The sequence below is a fragment of the Sceloporus undulatus genome, chromosome 3 (genome assembly GCF_019175285.1).
Source record: "Sceloporus undulatus isolate JIND9_A2432 ecotype Alabama chromosome 3, SceUnd_v1.1, whole genome shotgun sequence".
Classification (NCBI taxonomy): Eukaryota; Metazoa; Chordata; class Lepidosauria; order Squamata; family Phrynosomatidae; genus Sceloporus; species Sceloporus undulatus.
In genome coordinates, this window is record NC_056524.1 from 268,386,050 (window position 1) to 268,410,469 (window position 24,420).

The 24,420-nt window shown below is 42.6% G+C and overlaps 1 protein-coding gene across 1 annotated transcript in view; it reads left to right on the forward strand.

The window, feature by feature from the left end:
- The window catches only part of P3H2 (prolyl 3-hydroxylase 2), a 122,910-nt gene that overhangs the window by 64,470 nt on the left and 34,020 nt on the right, over window positions 1-24,420 (forward strand). The window contains exons 2-3 of the mRNA XM_042460953.1: window positions 16,269-16,415; window positions 19,068-19,257. Coding sequence (XP_042316887.1) covers window positions 16,269-16,415; window positions 19,068-19,257 — 337 coding nt within the window. The remainder of the gene's footprint in view (window positions 1-16,268; window positions 16,416-19,067; window positions 19,258-24,420) is intronic.

The window sequence follows — 24,420 nt, forward strand, 5'->3', positions numbered from 1 at the left end:
TCCAAAAATACTACAAGTCCCCAAGATATAATGGTCGGAAGCAACAAAGACACCAGAGAGCTGCTGGGTGATTTATAGGCAGCTGTCTCAAGAAACCAGGTGCTTAATGAATCAGTGTTTCTTAATAGGACCTGAGATCAGCATAGTGTCTCCTTATCTATCTCTTTGATGATGTGCAAAGAATGGCAGTATGTCCTCAGCATTTGCCACTTCATGCTGCGGAGCATGCCTTCCCATTGCCTCAGCACCCAAGTCCTTGGACTCAGAGACATCTTGTAGATTTCTGAAAATCTTGACTCCTCTGTCCCTGAATATTCTGACTCCAGAGGATGAGCTCTGATATCCTGCCATGTAGGCAGGCAATCAAAGTATTCCCAAGAGATAACCATCTATCTTCTGTTAAAAGACCTCCAAAGAGGGAGGCTCCAGCACCTTCCAAAGTGGCAGCGTCTTCCACTGTCAAACAGCTCTTACTAATGTTTAGATGGAATCTCTTTTCCTGTAGTTTTAATCCATTGCTCTGTGTTTTAGTGTCTGGATCAAGAGAAAACAAGTTTGCTTCATTTTCAACATGGCATTCCTTCAATTATTTTTTAAAATGTTTGAGCATTGGACTAGGACCCTGGGAGACCAGGGTTTGAATCCTTGCTCAGCCATGGAAAGCCATTGGGTAACCGTGAGCAAGTCACGCTCTTTCAGAGGATAGCAATGGCAACCCCCTCTGAAGAAACTTGCCAAGAAAACCCTATGATAACAACAACAACAACAACATATCACTTTACACATTAATTTATCAACACATACATGCGGAAGACACCAAGAGCATTTTGGACCCAGTGTGCATTTGTAACATACACAAGCATTCTTCACCATTCTTCAAATGGGAATGAGTTTCCATGAACACATACAATGGAAAAGCAGGCAGAAAAATGTATGTGGATTTTCCCCCGTTAAAAACAGTTGTGTGGAACTGGCAGAATTTCACCTAGATGATGAAAAAAGGAAGGACCCTGCAGAAATGGATTTGAGAAATCTACCCTTCTGAACAGGAGATTCCACTGGTGGTTGTCCATTGCTCCTATGAGTAGCGAACAAGAGGTGAAGAAAATGAACCTCAGCAAAAATGGTATTTTGGATGGAGTCAATGAATATGGAGATTCACTTGTGTTGACCCAGGGTTTCCTCCTGATGGATGCCAAGCATGGAGCAAGGGGTGTGGAAAGCAAAGCATTTCCAACTACTTGGGAGTCTCCGAGCTCAATTGTCTCCTGACCGCTTTCATATCCAGCAGAGTCTATTCAGAGATTTTGGAGAACCTCCAAGTGAAATACAGGTGGGCATGGTCCCAAAGGCCCATGCTGGTGTAAATTCATTTGTTTTTCCTTATGCCAAAAAACTATCACTGCTTCATCCCTCTCCTTTCTCATTGGCATGAGATCATGGACATTTATAGGGTCAACTTTGTTCCATGATCAGCTCTTGGGCCAACTTTGGGCCAACTTGGCAACCTTCCTTCTAAGCAGCCAAGGGGTGTTTCTTACTCTCATCATTCCTGGCTATGGGACATGAGATGCTTTTAAGGTGATTGGACATCAGCCACAATCACAGCTGGTTTAGGAGGAAGGTGGATCAAAATTGCTGTGTCCAAAATAGACTGAGCCTTGTACAAATAATGGAAAAGTGCAGAAACAATTGTTGAAGAAGGAGGAGAGATTGTTACGATGCTCAGTTTATTTTTCCCTTGACTTCCAGGTGTTCAAGTTTCTCTTTGACGCAAGACAGGAGTAATTTTAGCCATTTTCTTCTGAGAAAAAGTCTATGAAATTCTCACTTTCAAAGCTGTTTTGCAATTTGTGCATAAAAATTGCATGTGATTTTGTGTCCAAAATAGCATTTTCTGCACAGAAAACACATTTTCTGAGCAGAAAAATAATACTTCTCCATTTTATTTTATACTTCTAAATCACTAGTAGAAGAGATTCTGTAATGAATTTTCATAGTTTGTCTGCCAGTTTAACTCTCATGGCTCCCCCCACCCCCCAAATTATAATTTCATGAGAGAGTTCTCCATTAAAATCCCTACTGCAATGCAGTTTCCCACAAAGTGAAAGTTTCCAGGGCAAAAGCAGAGGAAAGAATGAGAGTTAAAGGATGACTATTAATTCCAGAGTTTGGCATTTAAAAAATAATTCACTATTTCTCAGATTTTCTTTTCATTTTGGGGACAAGGCTGCAGTATGTCAGTGTTAGTGTTGTTACAAAACTACAGATCCCAGAAATCCATAGCACTGAGCTATCCTGTAAAGCAGTATCAAATAGCGTTAATTCTGCAGTGCAGATGCAGCTGTTGAATCATTGTAGTGGTTTCAAAGGATGGCTTCACTACAATGATGGTTTTTTCATGGATTTGTGTGAATGAATGGAGTCCTTGCACTTACAAGGAATAATTGTTGGGTTGACTGGCATGGCAGATTTCCCACTCTGGCCTCACCTCTAAAGGGAACTATGAAAAGTGAAAGGAGTTTGGATATTATAGGGTAAACAAACCCTAACTGAACTTTCTCTCCCTGGACCCTCAATTTTTTTTTTAGGGGTGGGGACAAATTTTCCTTCCTAAGACACTATGCTGAAGCTGTGTTTCACATGCATCCCAACAATGAGCATAACACGTTTTTTCAAATGTGTTTTGCTACACTGGATTTTATGGGGTCCTGTCACTGGCTGCAAAGTGCTTTGACTCAGGGCTTCTGACGCCATCCTTGCAAGGATCAGAAAAGGCTGCTCACACCCCATAAAACTCTATTCCATGCTGTAATAAATTTCTTAGCCTTGCACAGGAAGAACCCATTTTCCCATGATTCTATAGGATGGAGCCATGGCAGTTAAAGTGCTGTCAAACTGCATTATTTCAACAGTGCAGATGCACCCAGATTCTTCTTTAGTCAGGAAATACAGAGGAAGGAAGCCATCTTTGCTGACCAGCTTTTTAAGAGAGGCGAGGGCACTAGACCTGTGACCTTACATGACTTTCCCCCTTTATAGCATTTCCGACTCTCTCTGAACAGCTCTTTACAGAATGAGGCATGTTTGACTTTCAAAGGAAGACGGGGATGGTGGATGGGCTCCCAGGACAGCAACAAAGAGCCACTTGTCAGGACAGCTGGAGAAGGAGACTGACGTTGTTGGAATTCTTGCAAGGTCACTGCAGGGGGAAAATTCCAGGACATGGCACCACCCGAAAATAGCACTGTGTTTGCTATACTCCTCCCCCCAGATGCCTGGCCCATGGCTTTTTTTCCAAGCAACATTAGCAGCCAGGGAAACTGCGTCACCAAGAAGTCGACCATCAGGGTCCTAGTCTTGAAGCCAGAAAGGAGAAATGCCAAAACCGTGGTGGCCTATGTAGTGTGTAACGTCTCCTTGCAGATCTGACATCGTCACTCAGGGCTGACTATGGGGAGATGTCAGGAGTGGAAAGGGTGGATTGCATCTAAGATACAGAAGGAATTGTCTGTTTAAGATAAAACACAAGAGTGTTCTTTCTAGGCTGGGGCAAACAGAGAATCTGTGTCAGTGACATTTAGAGACACACAGTGAGCATGCTTTACAGTATTTTCCACCCTGGCTCCGTTCGGCTGTTTGTACAACTAATTTTGGCTCCCTAAGTGGTCTCCTTTCATGCTGGGAAGTAGCAACTGGCCCCTTAGCAGCTGGACCAATGGTTTCCAGGTTGTTTTAAATCTCTATTTCCTGTAGATCCTTTGGCTGGCATCCAGTTTGGACCAGGGCCAGTTTCAAATTTTTGGTTCTTGTATTTAGGGCTTTGCTCTCTAGGCTCCCCTAGTACCTGGTAACTCAGCTAGCACAATATACATCATCCAGAAATTTAAGATCTGCAGGCAATGGATTATTGTCTGTTCCATCAATGTGCACAGCTCAGTCACAGCTGTGGAACCTTCTTCCTTTGAACCTCTGGAGGATCTCACCCATTTTTGTCAGGTTGTCAGATTGAAGACCTTCCCCTTTGTTTTGCCAGATTAAGCACCTGATTTATGCCTGAGGTTGCTGAAATGGGATGTTGAAGATTTCAAGTATATTTATAATGTTATATTTTATTATTCCTGTTTTTGATTATATATGTTTGATGTTCCACCCTTTGCTGGAAGGTTATAAACAAATGTTTGGAGGGCTATGAAATGTGGTTGGGCACATTCACAGAGGATCTGGCCCACAGTGGTGATGCCAGTATGTTGGCTGGAATCAGTGTAACATAGAGTTACACATTTAGAACTGCTTCGTATTCCTGATCCCTATGTATTCGATAGATCGATAGGGATCGGAGAAGTCCCCCATCCCTCACTTACTGAGCAGCAGCCACTGCGAGCGATGGGGATCTGTTTTCCTATCACTCAGGGTGTAGCAAACTGATGTTTCCATCCCTCTCCCATGAGAGACCTTCGGTGTGAGGAAGGATTGTGGCAGGAATCTGCTTCTGATTATCACACCAGGCTAGCAGTTCAGGCTAGGGATCAGTATAAGCTTTTGGTCCTGGTATTTAAGGCCCTGCCCTTTAACCTCCCCCAGTATTTGGCAGCTCAGATAGCATGCATGTATCATCTAGAAATTAAAGTTCAGCAGACAAAGGATTATTGGTACTTCCACCAACATGTAAGGCTCTATCAAGGCTGCAAGCCTTTTAGGATCCAGCTCCACATTTGTGGAACAGTCTTTCTTTGCACCTCTGGCTGGAGGAGGATATTACCTATTTTCATGAAGGATTGAAGAACTTCCTTTCCTCTTCAATTTACAAAATTAAGTTGCTGAGTGTGCCTAAGGTGCGATCGGTAGCGATTGAGGAAGATTTTATTTATTTTAGTTTTTAGTATATTAGTATATTATTTTAGCATTTTATAGTGTTGTGTTTTATAGTTCATTTTTGATTGTATGTGTTCTAATGTACCACCTTTTAGTGCAAAGGATGTTATAAAAATGATGATGACAATGACGACGATGACAGTTAGCATCAGCATCATCAGCATCAGAGATTGCTAGTGGGAGTGGGGGTGATAGTGCAATTCTGCTGTATCTTGACTGACAGGAGAACACACCCCCATCACTCACAGTTTGCTATTGTCTGGCAAGTGAGTATGGAGAGTGGGTCCAGCCACTACTCAGCTACGTAACTAAGGCAGTTGTGTAACTAAGGCCCGTAACAGGCGGGCCCAAAGTGGTGTGCTGCCACCAATACTAGGGTTCAAGAATGCACAATAACTGCATGCTCCAAAGCCCTAGCACATCACAGCGGTGGCATCACAGGTACCGCCATAATAACATGTGATGAGCAGCATATACATGTCACTGCGCATCACTTATGTCATGAGTGTGCCAATGACACATTCATGATGTGTGTGTGCCATCCTAAAACGAACCCATTTTTTCTGCATTTTTTTGGGGTGGAGGAATGTCAGGCAGTTTGGATACTGCAGGGTCTCTCTGCAGGCAAACAGGCCGTCGCCAGCCTGCCTTTTTGGAATGGTTTGTACCAGGCCTACATAACTGATCTAGAATTGCGTCCATTATCTCCAGTGTCCTGTGACTCAGGATCAGTTCTTAAGGAACATGAGTGGGATGGTGTTATGGTCCTCCTGATCATCTTCCAACCAGTGTGCCACTGTATGAACAGACCTTTAAGCCTTAAACCAGTCACTGGGCTCTCCTTCTGTTTTTATTAGCCAAACCAAAGGGAAATACCCTCTTAGCTCAATTTGGGGCAGCTAAACTCCGCGGGGTAATTACAAAATTGGTTCTGAATTTTGGGCAAGGAATTTGCACTCTTTCTGCCATGACCAGATGGTTGGTTAGAACTGCTACTGGAAAGTATCTTCCAAATTCTGAGAAAAACAAGTTTATAAATGTGGGCACCTGTCCACATCTCCCAGCCCACACACATCCCTGCCTCCATGTGGTTTTGTAGTGTGGGCTAGCAAAAGGCACATAGCTCCATGTGTCTGAGAGTGAATTTCCAGAAGAAAGATGCTCAGGCTGCTTCACTTGGTATGGAAATGAGAAACCACTTACACATTATTTGGAGAAGGGTTCCTCATCCTGGCAGCAACATTGTCTGCGAGGAGCAGTATTTCCATGGTGTTGTGTCATCTGTGGCTTTCTGGATTCTAACAGATTCCTGATACCCATAAAATATGAGTGTTTCTGCATTTGGAAAACAATTCCCCCAAACATCCCCTTTTCCTAGTCTGTTCCTAATTTTGTTTCACATTTAGTGCATGTGCATAATTAGAGCCATATTTTTCATAGAGCTGCCGAAATTGTTGGGAGTTGTTGTGGTGTACATTTATAGCAAAGGAGCCAGTCATAGGGATAGCACATTAGAAAAATGTGCTTTAGAGCTGGAGAAAATGCAGAAAAGGATGGCCCAAATGATGAAGAACTGGAGGGTTTGAGAAATAGCATTTCTCATAGCATATATCTCCACTTGCGTATCAATTGCACAACATAATTCTTGCACTGAAAGGCAATGTTGTGCAACCGAACCAAGACACTAAAAGTACAAAATCTAATCTAAAATTACACATCTATGCACAATGGGCAGTGCTCATCCATGCATGATTCCCATGTGCATCCTTGTGCAATGGCACTGCATGTGCAGCTCTGCTTCCACAACCTTGAAGTGAAGATAGATATCCTGAATTTGCACAAAAATGTTGAAATGTTTCCAAAGGGGATTTGCATCAGTATAAGGTACCCCGAGGAGTCTGGACCTTATTTAGGAGAGGGAAACCCACATGCCTCAAGACTCAATCGAGGTCTGCAAAACTCTGCTCTCAGGCTCTGGAACTCACTTTCTAGAGAGGTCAGATCCTAGAGAGGTACCCATCATAGTGTCCTTCCATAAGCAACTGGAGACCTTTTTCTTCATCAGAACTTTGAAGGCTGATAGCTCAGGAGCAAATGGTCTTTCATTTGTTTTTTGTGGGTTTTTCGGGCTATGTGGCCATGTTCCAGAAAAGTTTCTTCCTGACGTTTTGCAAGCAGCACCTGTGGCTGGCATCTTCAGAGAATGCCTTGCCTGGAAAAATTGGGTGTATATATACTGTATGAGCCTGGGAATGCAGGAGTGATTTCCATGTGTCTTGTTCTGTGCTGATGGCTGGCCTCAGGCTGGGAGGCCAATGCCAAAGAGGATTAGTGTCTGCTAACTGGGGATCATTATCTGCTGGGAAAGCCCCTGACATTGAATGGTTTCCCATTTGCATTTGCTGAGTCCTTGTTTTGCTATTCTTCAGGACTGGTAGCCAAATTTTGTTCACTTTAAGGGTTTCTTATTTCCGGTTGAAATTTTCCAGGTGTTTGTGGATTTTAATGGCTTCCCAGTGTTTTCAAACAGTATTTTATGCCCAGGATGGTTAGTGGCATGTTCTGCTACTGCTTATTTTTCTGGCTGGCCCAGTCTGCAGTGTCTCTCGTGTTCCTTGATTCTTGTTTGCACACTGCATTTGGTGGTCCCTATGGAGACTTGTCCGCAGCTGCTCGTATGCGGTAAACTCCTGTGGCTGTGAGCGGGTCTCTCTGGTCCTTGGCTGAGCGAAGCATTTGCTGGATTTCTTTGTCAGTTTGTAAACCATTTGAAGGTGTGCTTCCCACCATTTGCCATTCTGTCGTGACTCCTTTGATGAATGGTAAAAATACCTTCTCTTCGGTGGCTGCTTGTCTTCACTCCTCTGGTTTTTTCTGGGCCTGGCAGCCCTTCTGATGTCTGAGCTGGAATAACCTTGGCCTGTAGAGCCCGGTCCAGATGCTTCAGTTCATCTTCCAAGAAGTGAGGCTTTCATTTGATGTGTTGTTGATATCTAGAGCCTGAATACCTCAAGGCAGGGATCCCATCGGATCTTGTAAGCTAAGCAGGGTCAGCCCTGGTTAGTACAGGGATGAAAGACCACTGATAAATAACAGGTGCTGTAGGTTAGCTTTCAGAGGAAGGAACTGGCAAAACACCTCTGAGGATTCCTGCCTAAGAAAACCCGTTGAAATCCATGAGCACCATAAGTTGTGAGGCAACCTGCAGGCAAACAACCACACACAACACACACACGAATGTAAAGCCACTATATCCTGTCTGGTCTTGGAATTAAGCAGGGTCAGACCGGGTCAGCAATGGTGGAAGACCACCAAGGAACCAAGATGCTGTTGGTGGAGAAGGAACTGGCAAAACCATCTCTGAGTGTTCCTTGCAAAAAAAACAAAAACAAAACAAACAAAAAACAAACAAAAACAACCCCCCCCAAAAAAAAACCAATGAAATTCATGGGTGCCCATATGCCAACAGGTGATCTGAAGGCAAGCACACACGCAAGGACAAGCACCCACACTCACAACAGTCCTACTCACTTTCTAGTGAATCTCATGTGGGAGAAAGGTAGGATATAAATCCTTGAAGTAAATAAATAATAGTGCCTTGTCTGCCAAGCGGAAATCTTTCACGCTTGGCAGACAAGGATCTGGCCTCTGCTGAATCCATTCTGAAAACATCAGAATTGCAGATATGTAACCTGTTTCTTTAATGCCTTTTAGGGGCCCTTGTGGGTGGTTTTTGGAGAGGAGTGGGTTCTTTTTCCCTGGGATTTATAGATTTCATTAATTCTTCCCTCACTGTCACTACCAAGATTAATTTTCTTTTCCAGATGGAATGGGCTCATTCTTTGCAAAAGAGTTCTTCAGATAAAAAAAACCCTGCTGATGTAGCTAATAAAAGTTATACAACCTTTGGTTGCTACTGAAATCAACATCTGAAAGAGATAAATTCTTTGACTTTTGAGCCAGACCTTTCCAGAGGTGGTTGAAACAGAGTTGTGTTCAACAATGTGGCTGCCAACTCTTACCTTTTGGTCAGGAACAGATGATCTTGACTAGCATCTTGGGTACATCTACCATAGAAATAATGCAGTTTGATACCACTTCAACTGCCCTGGCTCCATTCTACAGAAACCTGGGGTTTGTAGTTGTGTGAGGCACTGACACTCTTTGGCAGAGAAGGCAAAAGACCCTGTAAAACTACAAATCCCAGGATTCCATAAAATGAAGCTACAGTACATAAAGTGGTCGAAAACTGCATTATTTCTACTGTGTAGAAGCCACCCTTGTTAGTGGTATGTGCAGGCCACTTTATGGCTATAGTCTGCCTCGTTTTGGTTGTTGCAGAGATTCTTGCCATTTACCAGCTGCAGGTGCTATGGCCTTTTAGGAGCTGGTCGGGGAAAAAGGGAATTAGAGAACTGCTTGGTTACGTCCCCGTAGCTGGATGCAAAAAGATCACATACCCTCCAAAATTTCACAGATAAAAAATGTGGCCAAAGAACATAGGAATGTGGGCAGATGGCAAAACGAATAGATGAGGAAGGACATACAAGTGAGGAGAAGCTGCAGCAGTTTGCTTTTTCCCAAGCCTACTGGGAATGGTGAGATTGCCCCTTTCTGTGTTACAGAGTTAACTGTGTGCAAACTCCTTTAGCACTTTAACTCTGCAACAACTGAAGTCAGCTCATGGCAAAGAGGGAAAACGGGAAAGCCACTAGTTACAAGAAGAGAGAATCCAGCTAAACATTAGGGAGACCTTTTTACCGTAAGAGCTGTTTGACATTAGAATAGATTGCTTCAGTGGGTGGTGGACTCCTCTTCTTTGCAGATCTTTAAACAGAGGTTGGATGGCACATCTCAGGAGTGCTTTATAGGTATGCATTCTTCCATGACAGGCAGCTGGAATAGATTGCCTTTGGAGTTCCTTCCAACTCCATGATTCTATGGTTCTGAGCTGTGCAAACCTGGCTAGCTGTGGGTGCAAGTCTCCAGAAAGGCCTCTGCTCCTTTCAGCACTTTTTGAGGAATGAGGTGACCTTTTGGCCACTGGCCCACCTTCTGCATTCGTCTGCACACACATACCCTTACACACACATTGCCGAGTATTTCCCACTGGGATGCATTCTTGGCCAGAGCGTTCAGAAGGGCTGCTTGAAGTGGCCACTAAAGAATGCAAAGCACTCTGGAAAGTCAAAGGAAGGTTTGAAGTTCTGAGAAGGAAGAAAGACACAGGGCATGTTTGTGCCCGAAAGGTACAAGGTGGGGCAACTCCTTGACTTTGAGGATTGCTGACTCACCTTGTGGTGTTTGCCAGGATGTGCTCCATGCAGAACATGAAATACACTTCATGTCAAGGCAGCCTGAAGGCAGGGCTACAGCCTCCCAGGGATGCAACCGTGTGCTCGATAATCCCAATAATCCCCTTAGCAGTCACCACTGAGCCAAGTCCTTTGCTGCAATAACCAGATTCTTTTAAGTGCAGCTGCTGGAGAGAGGAGGAAATGCTGTTGGCTTTCCATATCCATGGATTCGTTAACTACAGATTCAACCATGTACAGTTTGAAAATATTCAAAAAATACAGAAGTTTAAAAAAGCTTGATTTTGCCATTTTATATAAGGGCTGCCATTTTAGTATGGCATTCTGTTTAATGGAACTTGACCATCCACAAATTTTGGTATCCATATGGAGTTTTGGAACCAAGCCACACAGGTTACCAAGTGCTGACTGTATCTAATCTTCTCCCCAGTTTCAGAGGATGTTATAGATTATTGGGCATCTTTTCCCCACACACCTCTCTACTTCCTCTGGATGGGGCAGTTAGATCTGAGATCTATGCACCAAAATCCAGAAGGATTCTCTTTGGCCACTGGATATTGTGCTGGTCTCAGGGGGAGGAACAGTCAATGCTCGCTGAGTGAAAAGTTTTTAAGAGAGTGCAATAGCAATAGCAGTAGTATTTACATTTCTATACCACTGAATAATGAACTCAGCACTCTCTAAGCGGTTTACAAATTTTAGGGCCCTGGGCACCTGTTGGCAGAGCCAGATTACCAGTGGTGCAATGCTCCAGTTTTGTTGTAGGCTAGGGTCCCAAGCCTTGTCTGCATGGGTGAAATAACACATCCTCCCCATGCCCCCATGGCAATCAATCCGGATAATGCAGGGCCCACTCCCTGGTTCTGGTGCAAATTGCCCAGACAGTGTAGGTCCAGGTCAGCACCAAACCTGAATTGTATCAGTGTGTGTGTGTGTGTGTGTGTATGTGTTTATGGGTGTTGTGTGCCTTCAAGTCACTTCTGGCTTATGGTGACCCTAAGGCAAATCTATCATGGGGTTTTATTTTCAAATCAAATCAAATTTTATTGATATTGACCAAATGTCATTGCACAGCACAACAATACAACAATACATATAACAATATAATAATATAACAGTATAACAATACATGTAAATTATATCTACAATGTGGGTACCTTATAGGTTTTCTTTTCAGACAGTATTTGCCTTTGCTTTCCTCTGAAGATGAGAGTGTGTGACTTGCCCAAGATCACCCAATGGGTTTCTATGGCCAAGCAGAGATTCAAACCCTGATCTCCAAGGTCATAGTGAGGTGGACAAACCCAAATATCAATGTTTGGTAATATGCAAGTGTGTGTGTGTATGAAATAAAAGATGAGAGTGAACCAAAGTACTCACAGTTTAGAATAGAGGCTTCTGGGAGAGTGGAATGAAGAAGGGGGGAGGGCAGATGTAGAGATGTTTAAGGTGAAGCATTCATCCAGGTGCCTAAAGGGAACAAACAGCCTTATTAAAAGACTGATAGACAATGTAATTTCATTGGCAGAAGGGCCTCTGAGCGCAAACATAGCTGATAAGGGACAATGGGGTGTAGCCAAATGTATTTTAAAGTATATTTAAATGTATTAACGTATCTGGGCTATGATTACTGGAAATTTATATTTTTGGAGTGTGAAATGCCCAATGAGGTGATGAAGATGAGTTTTCTTTGTTTGTTTTCCTATAAAGGTAACCATTTTCTTTGGCTCGAGGCCTCAGTTCTGTTGGAATGGGAATTCCATTGGGGACAGCTAGTTTTGAATAAATCTGAATTTTCAATGAAATCTGGTTCCTCTGTCTTACTCTGTTCTGTCAGAACCTTTAAAACCTATCATCCACAACAGTAGTGCAACTTTTTTTAACTACTATATCATGGTGGGTCTTGTTACAATGGATTAAAACAACTCACTGTTTGCTCTGAATCTTATAGGACAGCCTGGAGTCTTCCAGAGTGATGCCAGGTGGCTGTTTAAATTTCCCATTGTGGCACCACCACCACAAGTCGCTCACTCTGAGATCAAAACAAGGCCCCCAGCCATGTGATCAACACTGAGTATCTCTTTCTGATCTCAGAGTAAGTAACTTAAAGCAGACTGGGTGGTGCAGTGGGACATGTGCAAACAGCTGCTTGGCATTGCTCTGGAGAGACCCAAGTAACAGGGGGACCAAGGCATTCCTGGGCTGGGAAAAGAATACGTTTTTAAATTTAAAAAGTTTAAAAAGAAGTTTTTCAAGTGTTGAGGAACCCAAAAAAGAAGAATCCTGGACTGATTAGGATCTCTGCAATTCAGTACTTATTCTGCACAAAATACACAAGTGGTTGTTTTCCACAATAATGTTTCTATGCAGTAACATTATTTCTTGTACAGAAGAAAGCTGTATCCTACACAGAAAACACTGAAACTGAAAATGCTGGAACTGTAAATTCTGCATTGAATTCGCACATGGTTGGTTTGGGTGGAAAACATTTCCTGGGCAGGAAATAGGGTTTTCTCCACAAATGATAATATTTCTGTGTAAGACTGTTGTCTGGGCAGAAAGTGCTGCTTTCTGTACAAAACAATCACATTAGAATTTTGCAATTCTTTTTGAAAAATTTTGCAAGCCCCAAATTACAAATAGACAATGAAAACATTGCTCCAGGCCCATCATAGTCTAGGCCAGGGCCCAGTACAGAAGGGGAAAAGATGCTGCTTCCTTCCTCATTGCACCAGCCAAATTTCCCAGTGTTAATGTTCCCATTAGCATTTTATATGCTACTTGTGCAATTGAGTCAACATGCGTAATATCAGATTGCTAGTCTCACCAAAGGTGTATGACTGCAAATGGGTTCATGCATGAAGATTTTTAAGTTGTTGTCCACTGTACTCCTTAATCTCTATGCCTACAGTCCTAGAAATATTTTACACATGTATTAAAATGGGGTCTTGGCAGACATCCTACACTGATGGAGCATAACTTTATATTCAGAGTTCCACAGTGATTATGCAACACCATCTTGTTAGTGAATTCCAACACTGCATGACCAAATGTTAGTACACATCCATTTCCAGTGTGCAATCATGCACATCACCAGCACATGTGCCCCTCCATTTCCAGCCTTATACAGGTTGAGTCTCCCTTATCCAAAAGTGCCTGGGAATAGAAGTGTTTTGGATTTCCTATTTTTTAAAGATGTTACATATATATAATGGGATAACTTGGAGATGGGACCCAAGTCTAAAGATGAAATCCCTTTATGTTTTGTATACACCTTGTACATATAGCCTGCAGGTAATTTTATACAAAATAAGTTTAATAATTTTGTGCATGAAACAAAGTTCGTGTACACTGAACCATCAGAAAGCAAGGGTGCCATTATCTCAGTCACCCATGTGGGTAATTTTGGATTTTAGAGTATTTCAAATTTCAGAATTCCAGATAAGGCAGACTCAATCTGTAACTGAATACATGTGTTCCACAACTGACATTAACATCCCACCAAAGTTTCACAAAGGAACACATGTGTAAGATTGCAAACAGGACTCCTGATCAATTCTGGCAACTGCTCTAGCCCCTCCAAAATTTCTGCTAGAAATGCCCAAAATCAGACAAAAAAGTCAGAAGTGGTCAGAAATCTACAGCAGGTGGTTTGTTTTTTTAAATGTTAAACTGTGGAAAGAGAGTCTGAATATATTTATAAGCTGAATCGCCCTCTCTTTATTTTCCAGAAATCAGTAATTTAGGGGATGTGTGGAACCACAAAAACAGATTTTAGGGCACACATCTGGCCCAAGGGCCACACTGTACCCATCGCTAGACTAGCCCCTGTGAACCACTGGGCAGCAGCTGTTTTCATTTGGTGCTCAGCCAATTGGTACGTGTTGGTTAAACCTACGGGATAGTGCTCTTGCCGTGGAAACATGTGTCTTTCTTTCAGACATCTGTTTTCCCAAGGTTCAGCTGAACCCTATGTACAGTACATGGGGCTATGCTTCCTCTCTCACTGCCAGTTAAACAAACAGCCAGTTTTATGAGCCTGGGCAGCAGTGAGAAAAACTTCAGTTACTCAAAAAGGAGAAAGTATGCAGGAACATATTTTGTGGAAAAAGGTCTTGCAAAGGATTCCATGCCACTTGTCTCAAAGTCCATAGTGTGCCCATGTCTTTATCAGGCCAACCAAAAAGGAACAAAAATCTTTGTGTCAGCTTTTTTCATACAAAAAAGAAAAGAAATGAAAAGAAAATTAAGCTTCATTTTCCAAAGCCTGCACAGAGATGTGAGGTGAGCGGGTTGTTTTCTTCTTTTCTTTTTTTGAGTTATGGTCTAGTAAAGGTATTGTCACAATATAGGCATTGGAGTTTAGCCAGTGTTTTGCACATGTGTAAGTTCTCCTACAAAAGCAGTTGGATGTTGCCTTCACTGTCTTCATTTGAAGGTTCCAGAAATGGAGTGGTGTACATGGTACCATTGTATATGGATAGACATTGTTCATGCCCATGAATGTGCATTGTACTTGAATGCACAGTTTTTGGATGGTGAGTGGCATATGCAGAACAACTGTAATGGACATAAATGGGAGTTGAGCATGGATGTGCATTTAGAAGGGCTTGGACTAGTTGATCTTTGAGTCCATTCCAACTTGATGATGATTATGACTACTGCTGCTCCTAGTAGATGTAAACTATGCTAAAGATTACACCAGGAAACAAAACCTTAGGGTGAATATCTTAGGCAGCTGGATAAGTTTAGTTTGGAGAAGAGAAGACAGAGAGGTGGCATGATGGCAGTCTTTAAATACCTGGAGGGATATCCTGTAGAAGGTGGAACCAGCTTGTTTGCTGCTGCTCCATAGATTAGGAAGCAAAGCAATGGATTCAAATTACAGGAAAAAACATTCACCCAAACATTAAGAATTTCTTGACTGCAAGAGCTGTTTGACAGTGGACCTCTCCTTCTTTGGAGATTTTTAAACAGAAGTTGGATGGTCATCTCCCAGTAGCACATTAACTATGTTGGACTACTGTATTTTCTGGCATATAAGACTAGTTTTTAATCCAGGAAAATCTTCTCTAAAGTTGGGGGTCATCTTATATGCCAGGTGTCATATTATAGGGCAGGTGCTGAAACATCTGAGCCAGACTGGAGAATCTGCAGTCGCCACATATGTAACTGAAGGTCAGAGCAAGCTGCAGGCGTCCGGGACACCCGTAGTATGGGGAAAAAAGCTGTGTTTGCAATACCACTCTGATAGTCTTGGAGACAGGGAGGGCTGGGCAGGCAGGGAGAGCTAACCAATCCAAGCAAGCTTTGTATACAAGTTTTCCTGCTAAGTACCTGCATGTCATAAGCATTTGAATTAAAATTATCAGATTGAAATCAAATCTGATGTTTTTTAAAAATTTATTTGGTGTGCGTTGGAAGAGGGGTAGTCTTATATGGTGAGTATATCCCGAACTCTATATTTTAACTGGAAAAGTTGGGGGTTGTCTTATACGCCCAGTTGTCTTATACGCTGGAAAATACAGTAATTAATGCACCACGGTGGCTTCTTCTAGCTCAAATATACTGTGATTCTGTGATTATGGGTTTGTGCTAGCATATGGGAAAATGTTAACAAAGGCACTGTCCATACAAGTTTTTTTTACAGAGGGAGTTGTTGTAGGAAGGAGCTGGATTGCTGCAAGAATTAGGTTTTTGTTATCTTGAATTAAGTAAGATTTTATTTTATGCCTAAAGGAGAAAACTGAAGGGTAAATTCCTCATTGTGACCTTATATGTTTCTACCTATCATGGAGTTTTCCCATCTTTTCTTTACCTTAATGTTTACCTTAATTAATCTCCATATCATAAAACTTTTGCATAAGCACGTCCTAACCTGGTACCATGGAATATGTTATATAGTTGTTACTTTTGTACCTACTTTTAATCTACATATCCCTTAAGAAAATCAAAACTGTGTTCGCAATGTGCACTTATAAAGCCAAGAGAAGCTAAGAGAGGTACACACCAGACACATACCTTCTTTTCCTTCAATATAGTAAATCCTCTTTTTCCCCCTTTCTGCTTTCTTTCTAGTTAAACCAGCTGGACAAAGCTGCCGATGCTGCACACACATTCTTTCTGGCCAACCCAGAACATATGGAAGTGCAGCAAGACCTTGAGAACTATAAGACCACAGCAGGGAAGGTGGATTTGGTGGACCGAGAAGCCAAGCCTCACATGGTAAGGTTGGGAACGGACTCAAAACTTGTCCTTCATACAGGGCTGAAATAGAGCCATGGGTGAAATATAACTGAAGATAAAATGGCTCAGATCCGGGTTATCTGAAGGACCATATCACCCTATATGACTCTACATATGTCTTGAGATCTGGGGAAGCCCTTCTCTCTATCCATGGCCCCCACAGGAACATCTGGTGGAAACACAGATGAGATCAAGGCCTTCTTGGTGGCTGCCCCCAGGCTCTGGAACTCTCTTCCTAGATAGAGCAGATTGGTACCCTTTATGGTCTTCTTCCATAAGCAGCTGAAAACCTTCCCCATTTTTGGAAGCTTTGAGAGCATAGGAACCAAATAGTTGCAGTAAAATCACTCCCTCCTATCTCTCACAGATAGGACAGAAAGAGCCAGCTGTGACATTTTCACAGGAAAGCTGGTGATCTCATGTTCTCTACAGAAATGCCAGGCTGAGATGAGTAGTACAGAGAGACCTCTTGCCTGTGCAAAGAGTAATATTAATGTACTCCATCCCTGTTTGGGCCACGTGATACCATTCAGTGACAAGTTTTCCAAATAGCCCAGGGCACTTTGGCCTCATTTCCACTACCTTTTAAACTGGATTGCAGTTCAGTTTGAACCGCTTCAAATGACCATGGTTCCTACTTAAATTGATTTGCTGAAGTAATTCAGTGAGGGGGGCCATGGACCGGACTCATTTAACCTGTGTCTTTTTGACACTGATTTTTTCCGCATCTTTTTCACCAAATCGATTCAACGCAAGTGTAAACCACAAACGAATTGGAATCGATTCACATTTGCCCTTCGGCCGGCGGGGACTGGATCATTTTAAATTGATTCATTTGGGAATGGGAGCCACAAGTGGATTATTTTGATGCCAGAAAATGAAAGAAAATGCGATTGGGGCAAGTGTAGCGTAAGCCTCGATCCGATGTCAAATAGATCCATCGATTCAGATTGCACACCAATTTATCTGTAAGTGGGAATGAGGCCTCTGATTGCTGCTCCCATCTTAGTCTCTATGGTGGTCACCATCTTTAAAAAACACCACATTAAAATACCATAAAACACTATAAATCTGATTTAAAAGCGTACAAAAGCTTGAAACAATTAAAGAATGCATCTACATTAAAAACTTCCATGATTAAGCATTAAAAACTTGTTTAAATAAGAAAATTTTTGTCTGCTGTTTCCTCTGATGAAGAACATCCATATTCAATTTATGATTATGGAGGTGGAGTTATAAATGTGGTACTGTTGTGTATTGTCCGTGCACATTTGATTATGCATTAAATTGCATAAGATTCCAGAGGGTGATGCTCGGGGACAATTGCTCAGTAAAAAAAGGAGCTTAATCATGGCATCCCTCAAGATGCCATCCTGTCCCTGATGCTATTCAAGCCGCTGGGAGAAATCATCTGGAGACATGGGGCGGGGTGTTATCAGTACGCTGATGACACCCACATATATTTCTCCATGTCTCAGTCTTCAGCTCTGACTTCAGATGGCATCTCTCCTCTCAATGAATGTCTTAAAGCAGTAATGGACTGGATGATGAAAAACAGATTAAAACTGAATCTAGACAAAATGGAGGTACCTACAGCAGGGGCCCCTAATCCAGGTATTGTGATACAACCTCCAGGCCTAGATGGGGTCACACTGTCCTCCAAGAACTGTGTTTGCAGTCTTGGGGTGCTCCTAGACCTGTCGCTCCAGATGATAAATCAGGTAAATGCGACGGTCAGGAGTGCCTGTTATCAGCTTTGGCTGACATGCCAGCTGCACCCTTTCCTGGAAGAGAGGGATCTAAAAACTGTGGTGCATGTGCTGGTAACCTTGTGTCTCAACTTTTGTAATGCACTCTACATGGGGCTACCCTTGTGCTTAGTTTGGAAAATTCAGTTAGTGCAGAACATGGCAGCCAGGTTGGTCTCTGATAAAGCCAGAAGCAATCACATAAAACCTATTTTAAAATCACTCCACTGGCTGCCCATTAGTTTCTGGGCTCAGTACAAAGTGTTGGTTATGACCTTTAAAGCCCTAAATGGCTTGGGTCCAACCTATCTTTGGGACTGCATCCTTCCATATAATCCACCCCACAAACTTAGTTCCTCTGGGAGGAATTTATTGCAGCCTATGAAAACTAGGCTGACTGCAACTACCCAGAGGATCTTCTCGGCAACTGCTCCCAGATTATGGACTGGCCTACCGGAGGAGATCCATCACATTACCAGTTTAAATAGCTTTAAAAAGGCTGTTAAGACAGATCTGTTCCGGCAGGCTTTTCCCAAATAGAAAACCGGTCACCAAATCGGAACCCACCACCCCTCTGAATCTGCTATGGCCACTGCCTGATTTATTTATTTTAAGGTATGTTTTAAAACTGTTATTTGTTTAATTGTTATTTTAGGGGAGGGTGGGATACTGGGATCTGGGATTGTACAATTTTATCTTGTAAACTCCCCGGTTCTCTGATAGACAAGTGGTATATAAATTATTTATTTATTTATTTATTTATTATAATTTATTATAATTTCACCATTCAGCACAAGGATTGTGTTGTACAATCAATGCATAAGGCTCTGATGCAGGACTGCAGCCATGGACACCTATTTTATTCCTATTCTTGGCTTCACAGGAGAACTACCTTTCTGGAGTTAGGCACTATGACAAAGAAGAGTACCACATGGCCATTGATTTCCTAGAACAAGCCCTGCGTGATTACACTGTTGCTGACACAGAGTGCCGAATATTGTGTGAGGGACCACAGAGATTTGAGGAATATGAGTATCTGGATTATAAAGCCAGCTTCTATGAAGCAATTGCAGGTAAGCTATTCCCTGCACAGAGGAAAGACCAGGGCATTCTCTGGCTCTTGGAAGTGGCCCCACAGCCCTGGTCTGCACTAGCTGAGACTCTCATTCAGGGCATTTTGTCCTTAGTTTTGAGATAGCTCTTGCAAAAAAGGGGGGATACAGGAGGAGATTGCTGTCCATTTCCACTCAAAGTAGCTGATTTTCTCACAGAAGGAGGCAGTCTCACAGAAGGAGGCAGTCTCACCATGAATAAAGCCTGTCACACCACAATACTGTAAATCTCCAGTATCACTGAGTGTGACAGGCTTTGTCCCATTTAGGTTTCTAACTACCTACAGATTGAGGAAGGAAAGATGTAGGGTTTAGTTATGGGGAGAAGGAAATCATTCTTAATATGAAAGATACATATGTAGAGTTGGAAAGAGTCCAAGTGTCATCTAGTTCAGTTCCTTGCTGACACTGGAATCCAGAGCTGAGACATCTTAGAGAAGTCTGTTCCACTGTCAAATACAATTAATGAAGTAGATGTGTTCCTGGCTATGGCTTCTTTAACAGAGATTTGGTACCAGCAGCAGAAATAACATGCTGTTATTTCCTGAAACCTCCCAGAAGTTGCTGCATTGCATCTCCCAAGATTCTTCACCACTGGCTATGTTGGGTAGGACTAATGGGGAGGAAGGAGCCCATCAACATCTGGAGGGTCACACATTACCCACTGTGGTTTTATTAGACTTGGTATGGGTCTCATGCCATCTTCGACCTCCTGGCCTTCTCCTGCTTCCCCATCCCAACAGTTGGCATTGCCCTTGAAAGCCTAGCTTTTTGGAACTTTCTCCTGAAGATTTGGCATTTGCCCCAGGTAACCCTTGGCATGACCATGATGGTGTCGTTCAACAGCAGCAAGGTCTTGGCATCTGATTTTTAAAAATAGGAGATTAGAAATCAGTTGAGAGGAATGAGCGCTAAGATTTTGTCCTTCATAGCTTCATTCTTGGCCCTCAGCCCAGCAGGGTTAAGGATGAAGAACATCACAAACAGCGTGATTGGCCCTCAGGGGGAAAAGTTGGCCATGAAGCGGAGCCCGTTTGGCTGATGGAGGCTTACTTAATTGAGCAGGGCTGGGCTGAGGTTTCTTTTTACTCCTGTTGCTGCTACTATGGAAAATAAATCTTGCTGTTCGAGGGACTCTGCTTTTGTCAAGATGGTTCAGCACACCGACTGAGTGAGCAGAACAATCTTATAAAGGTAGATTGTTTGCAGACTCGTCAGTATTATGAGAAAATGTGCGCCTTGTCCTGAGCATCTGCACAAATGTGAGGTTTCTGGGACATTTCTGAAATATCAAGCATGCCCAAAACCATGTATGTGTGTGTTTTAAAATTGAAACAGCTAAATGAAGATAATTAGGGGAAAATAGGCAGCCATGACTTCAGCTTGTAGTTGAATACATTACCTAAAATTAGATACTGGACTATTTTTAAGTGCTTTTATCTTTTTAAATTGTATTTTATTCTTTTAACGAGTGACCTGTTTTAATATTGTAGTAATTTAAATCTATTTTAATGCTCCCTTTTATATGTTTTAATTATACTGTTCTTGTAAATGGTAAGCTGCTCTGAGTCCCAGCTTCAGAGAATAAATGGGATACCACTACTAATAATATTAATAATAATTGCACAGGCTGTGAGGAACCAGTGTGGTTCATTGATAATACCTCCCCTCCTCTCTTCAACAGCCTTTTCCAGGTCTGGTGGAGCTGCTGGCTAGGAGGGAGAGGGAGAATGCTTGCTTTCCCACACAGCCAGAAGACACATCATATTTATTTCAAGGATTTATATCCTACCTTTCTCCCACAATGGGATTCATTCCCAAAAGGAAGTCCCTTCTCATCAGTGCACCAAGTGAGACCCGTCTCTGAGGTGTCATTAATGAACCCCTGGGAGATGTTCATTAAAATATGTGTAGGAATTTCAGTGGATGAAGAACATAGTAAGGCTATGATGCTACATGGTTATATATGCATGTAGAGTATTCATTATTTGTGCTACACAATCCTCATTTTGAATGGCAACATTGCACAGCTGAACACCAAGACACCAAAAATCCTACCCAATGCACAACCAAATGCACATGCAGATCTCTTTATAGTGTGCCCCCCAGTGCAGTGCAGATCCATGCATGATGTATATTATACAGTGCACATCCATGCCCACTGGAACAGCATACATAGTTCAATCATGAAGTGCATGCAGCCATTCTGTATCAGAGAGAAGTGTCCAAATGCTTCTATAAGGGAACCTATCCACATGCAAGACATGCAACTGCATTATAGCCTACAGTAGTCTGCAGTCTGAAAGAACTGACAGGAAGCAACTGTAGGAGAGATTTGGAAAAGCTTGACCAGCACCTTGCCTGTATGGGCCCAAAGGTGGGCCCAAAGTTTGTTTCCCTCCAGTTCTGTATATTTAGATGCATGACCCCAAACCCCAGTTCTGGTGTGGGCAGTCTGGACCACGCCTGGCATGTGCCAAACCAGAACCAGGGCGAAACACACCTACAATGATGTAAAAAGATTTAACTGTTGCTCTGGATCTTCTGGGAGGATCTGGAGCTCTCCATGGTGCAGCAGCAGAGTCAACTTGAGGGCACATAATAACAACATCCTGTCTCACCCAGGAGCTTTCTTGCAGTGTTCCTGGACTTCCTGAGGTTCTCCTCGATACACATGAGCTTACTTGTTTCATGCCCATCCACCAGAATATGTTCATTTGGATCATTTGGCTCATTTGGGCGGATTAAGCCTGCCTTGAAAGATATGTGCCACCCCACCCTACTCTGGATTCCTGGGTACCCTGCAGCTGCAAGAGAGGTTTGGGCATGTTCTCAAATGTATTTCACAGACATAAGTGGGAAAATATATAAATTCACACATAGTACTACCTTTCCAAAATAATGGGATCCCATGCTCCTATGAGGCCAGAAGCTTTGCTGATGGCAGTAGTGCTGCTGTAGGGTCTCCCATGCCAGACAGACTTTGCTGAGGAGCCAAACAAAATGTGCCAAACAGCTATTGGGCAGCAGCAGTGGTGGTGGATGACACTGGCAGAGGATCTTTCAAAAACAATGGCAGTGGCACTATTGCTAACACTTGCTAGTACGGTTCAGAAGGAGTCAGGGGTAAACCATTCCTGAATGCTTTTTGTCTTGAAAACCCAGTACTGAGACAATCTAAAATGAAAGAAAATATAGTGTTGGAAGATGAAACTCCCAAGTTGGAAGGCACTCAACCAGAACAGAAGACAAGTATGAGTGGCTAGTAGCACTGTGCCTAATGACACAACTGTACTCAAGCTGAAAGGACATTCAGCTGTTGATTTGTGCAGAGGTGAAAGTCCAAAGCTGCACAATGTATGTAGTAGGAACATGGAATGTGACAGGCATGAGTTAGGGAAAGCTAGAAATCTTAAAACAAGAAGTAGAATTCATAGACCTACTTAAGTTAAGCAAGCTAAAGTGGTATGGGACAATTAATGGCCTAAATGCTCTAGAGGCACCAGATCCCATCTGATCTTGGAAGCCAAGCAGGGTCAGCCCTGGTTAACACTTGGATGGGAGACCACCAATGAATATCAGATGTTGTAGATTATGGCCCTTATCACAACACCCTAGCTACTCCTCCTAATTTGGTGTCATCTGCAAATTTGCTAAGTATGCCCCCAATTCTGTCATCCAGGTCATTGATAAAGATGTTGAATAGCACTGGGCCCAGGACAGAGCCCTGTGGGACCCCACTGGTCACTTTTCTCCAGGCTGAAAAAGAGCCATTGTTGAGCACCCTTTGGGTTCGGCCGGTCAACCAATTACAAATCCATGTAACAGTTACCTTGTCTAGTCCACATTTTACAAGCTTGTTTGCAAGAATGTCATGGGGAACCCTCTCAAAAGCCTTACTGAAATCAAGATATACTATATCCACAGCATTCCCTTCATCTACCAAGCTGATAATTTTATTTTATTTTTATTTTTTTTTAAAAAAAGAGAGATCAGATTTGTCTGGCATGACTTGTTTCTCTGAAATCCATGTTGACTTTTTGTGATTTTGGCATTGCCTTCTAGATGTTCACAGACTCTCTGTTTAATGATCTGCTCTAGAATCTTTCCTGGTATTGATGTCAGACTAACTGGAGGATAATTGTTGGGATCCTCTTTTTTTCCCCTTTTTGAAGATGGGGACAACGTTTGGCCTCCTCCAGTCTGCTGGGACTTCTGTTCTCCAGGAGTTCTCAAAGATTATTGCCAATGGCTCCAATATTACATTTGCCACTTTTTTTTTAATACCCTTAGATGTAGTTCATCTGGTCCTGGAGACTTATATTGACATGATTGAGAGAGGGGGAAAAGAAGCCACGGAAGAGGGTCCATTTTGAACCGATTAATTGGTAAATGTCAATGAGAAGTATGTTAATTTGCAACAGGGAAATTCAATTGGGGCAAATGTAGTGTGAATAATGTTCCACTGTCGAACCAAACTATTGATTTGGATTGCAAACTGAATTATTTATAAGTGGGAATGGGGCCATGGAATGTGAGAATCAAGGGATGCTAGACATTGTAAAACAAGAAATGGAATGCATAAGCATTGCAATTCTTGGGGTGAGTGAGCTTGCAGCTACGTTTCAAGTCCAGTGTTATTCAGCTGAATTTTTAAGAGCATCCTCTTTTCTTTCTACAATATTTTTGGGGCCATCTGGAAAAATCAGATTTCACGCCCACGGTGAACTCCCCCAATTCTCCCCTTGAGGAAAAAGTGGGGATTGACATGAACTTCCTGCTGGATGGCGATAGGAGCTTCCAGAAGTCCTTACAGACCAAGGGTGGCTGAGACAGCACATGTTTTAACCTTTGTTTCAAGCCTGTTTGTAGCTTAAGCACTTAAACAGCCTGCAAGGGGCAGAGGGAGAGATATTGCTGTCAGTCCATTAATTCAGGAGGCTGCTGCCTGGAACTGCTGACCTTGGCTGCAGCCCACAGTAGCTGACACAGGCGGTCTGTAATCCTTCCGTTTCCATGGACTGGAAACACTCTTTTAATCCCAGCGTTCACCATTCAGTTCAATCAACCTGAGAGGCAAATTACAAAGAACATGTGAGGGTGGTACCTTCCCACTTCCACCTT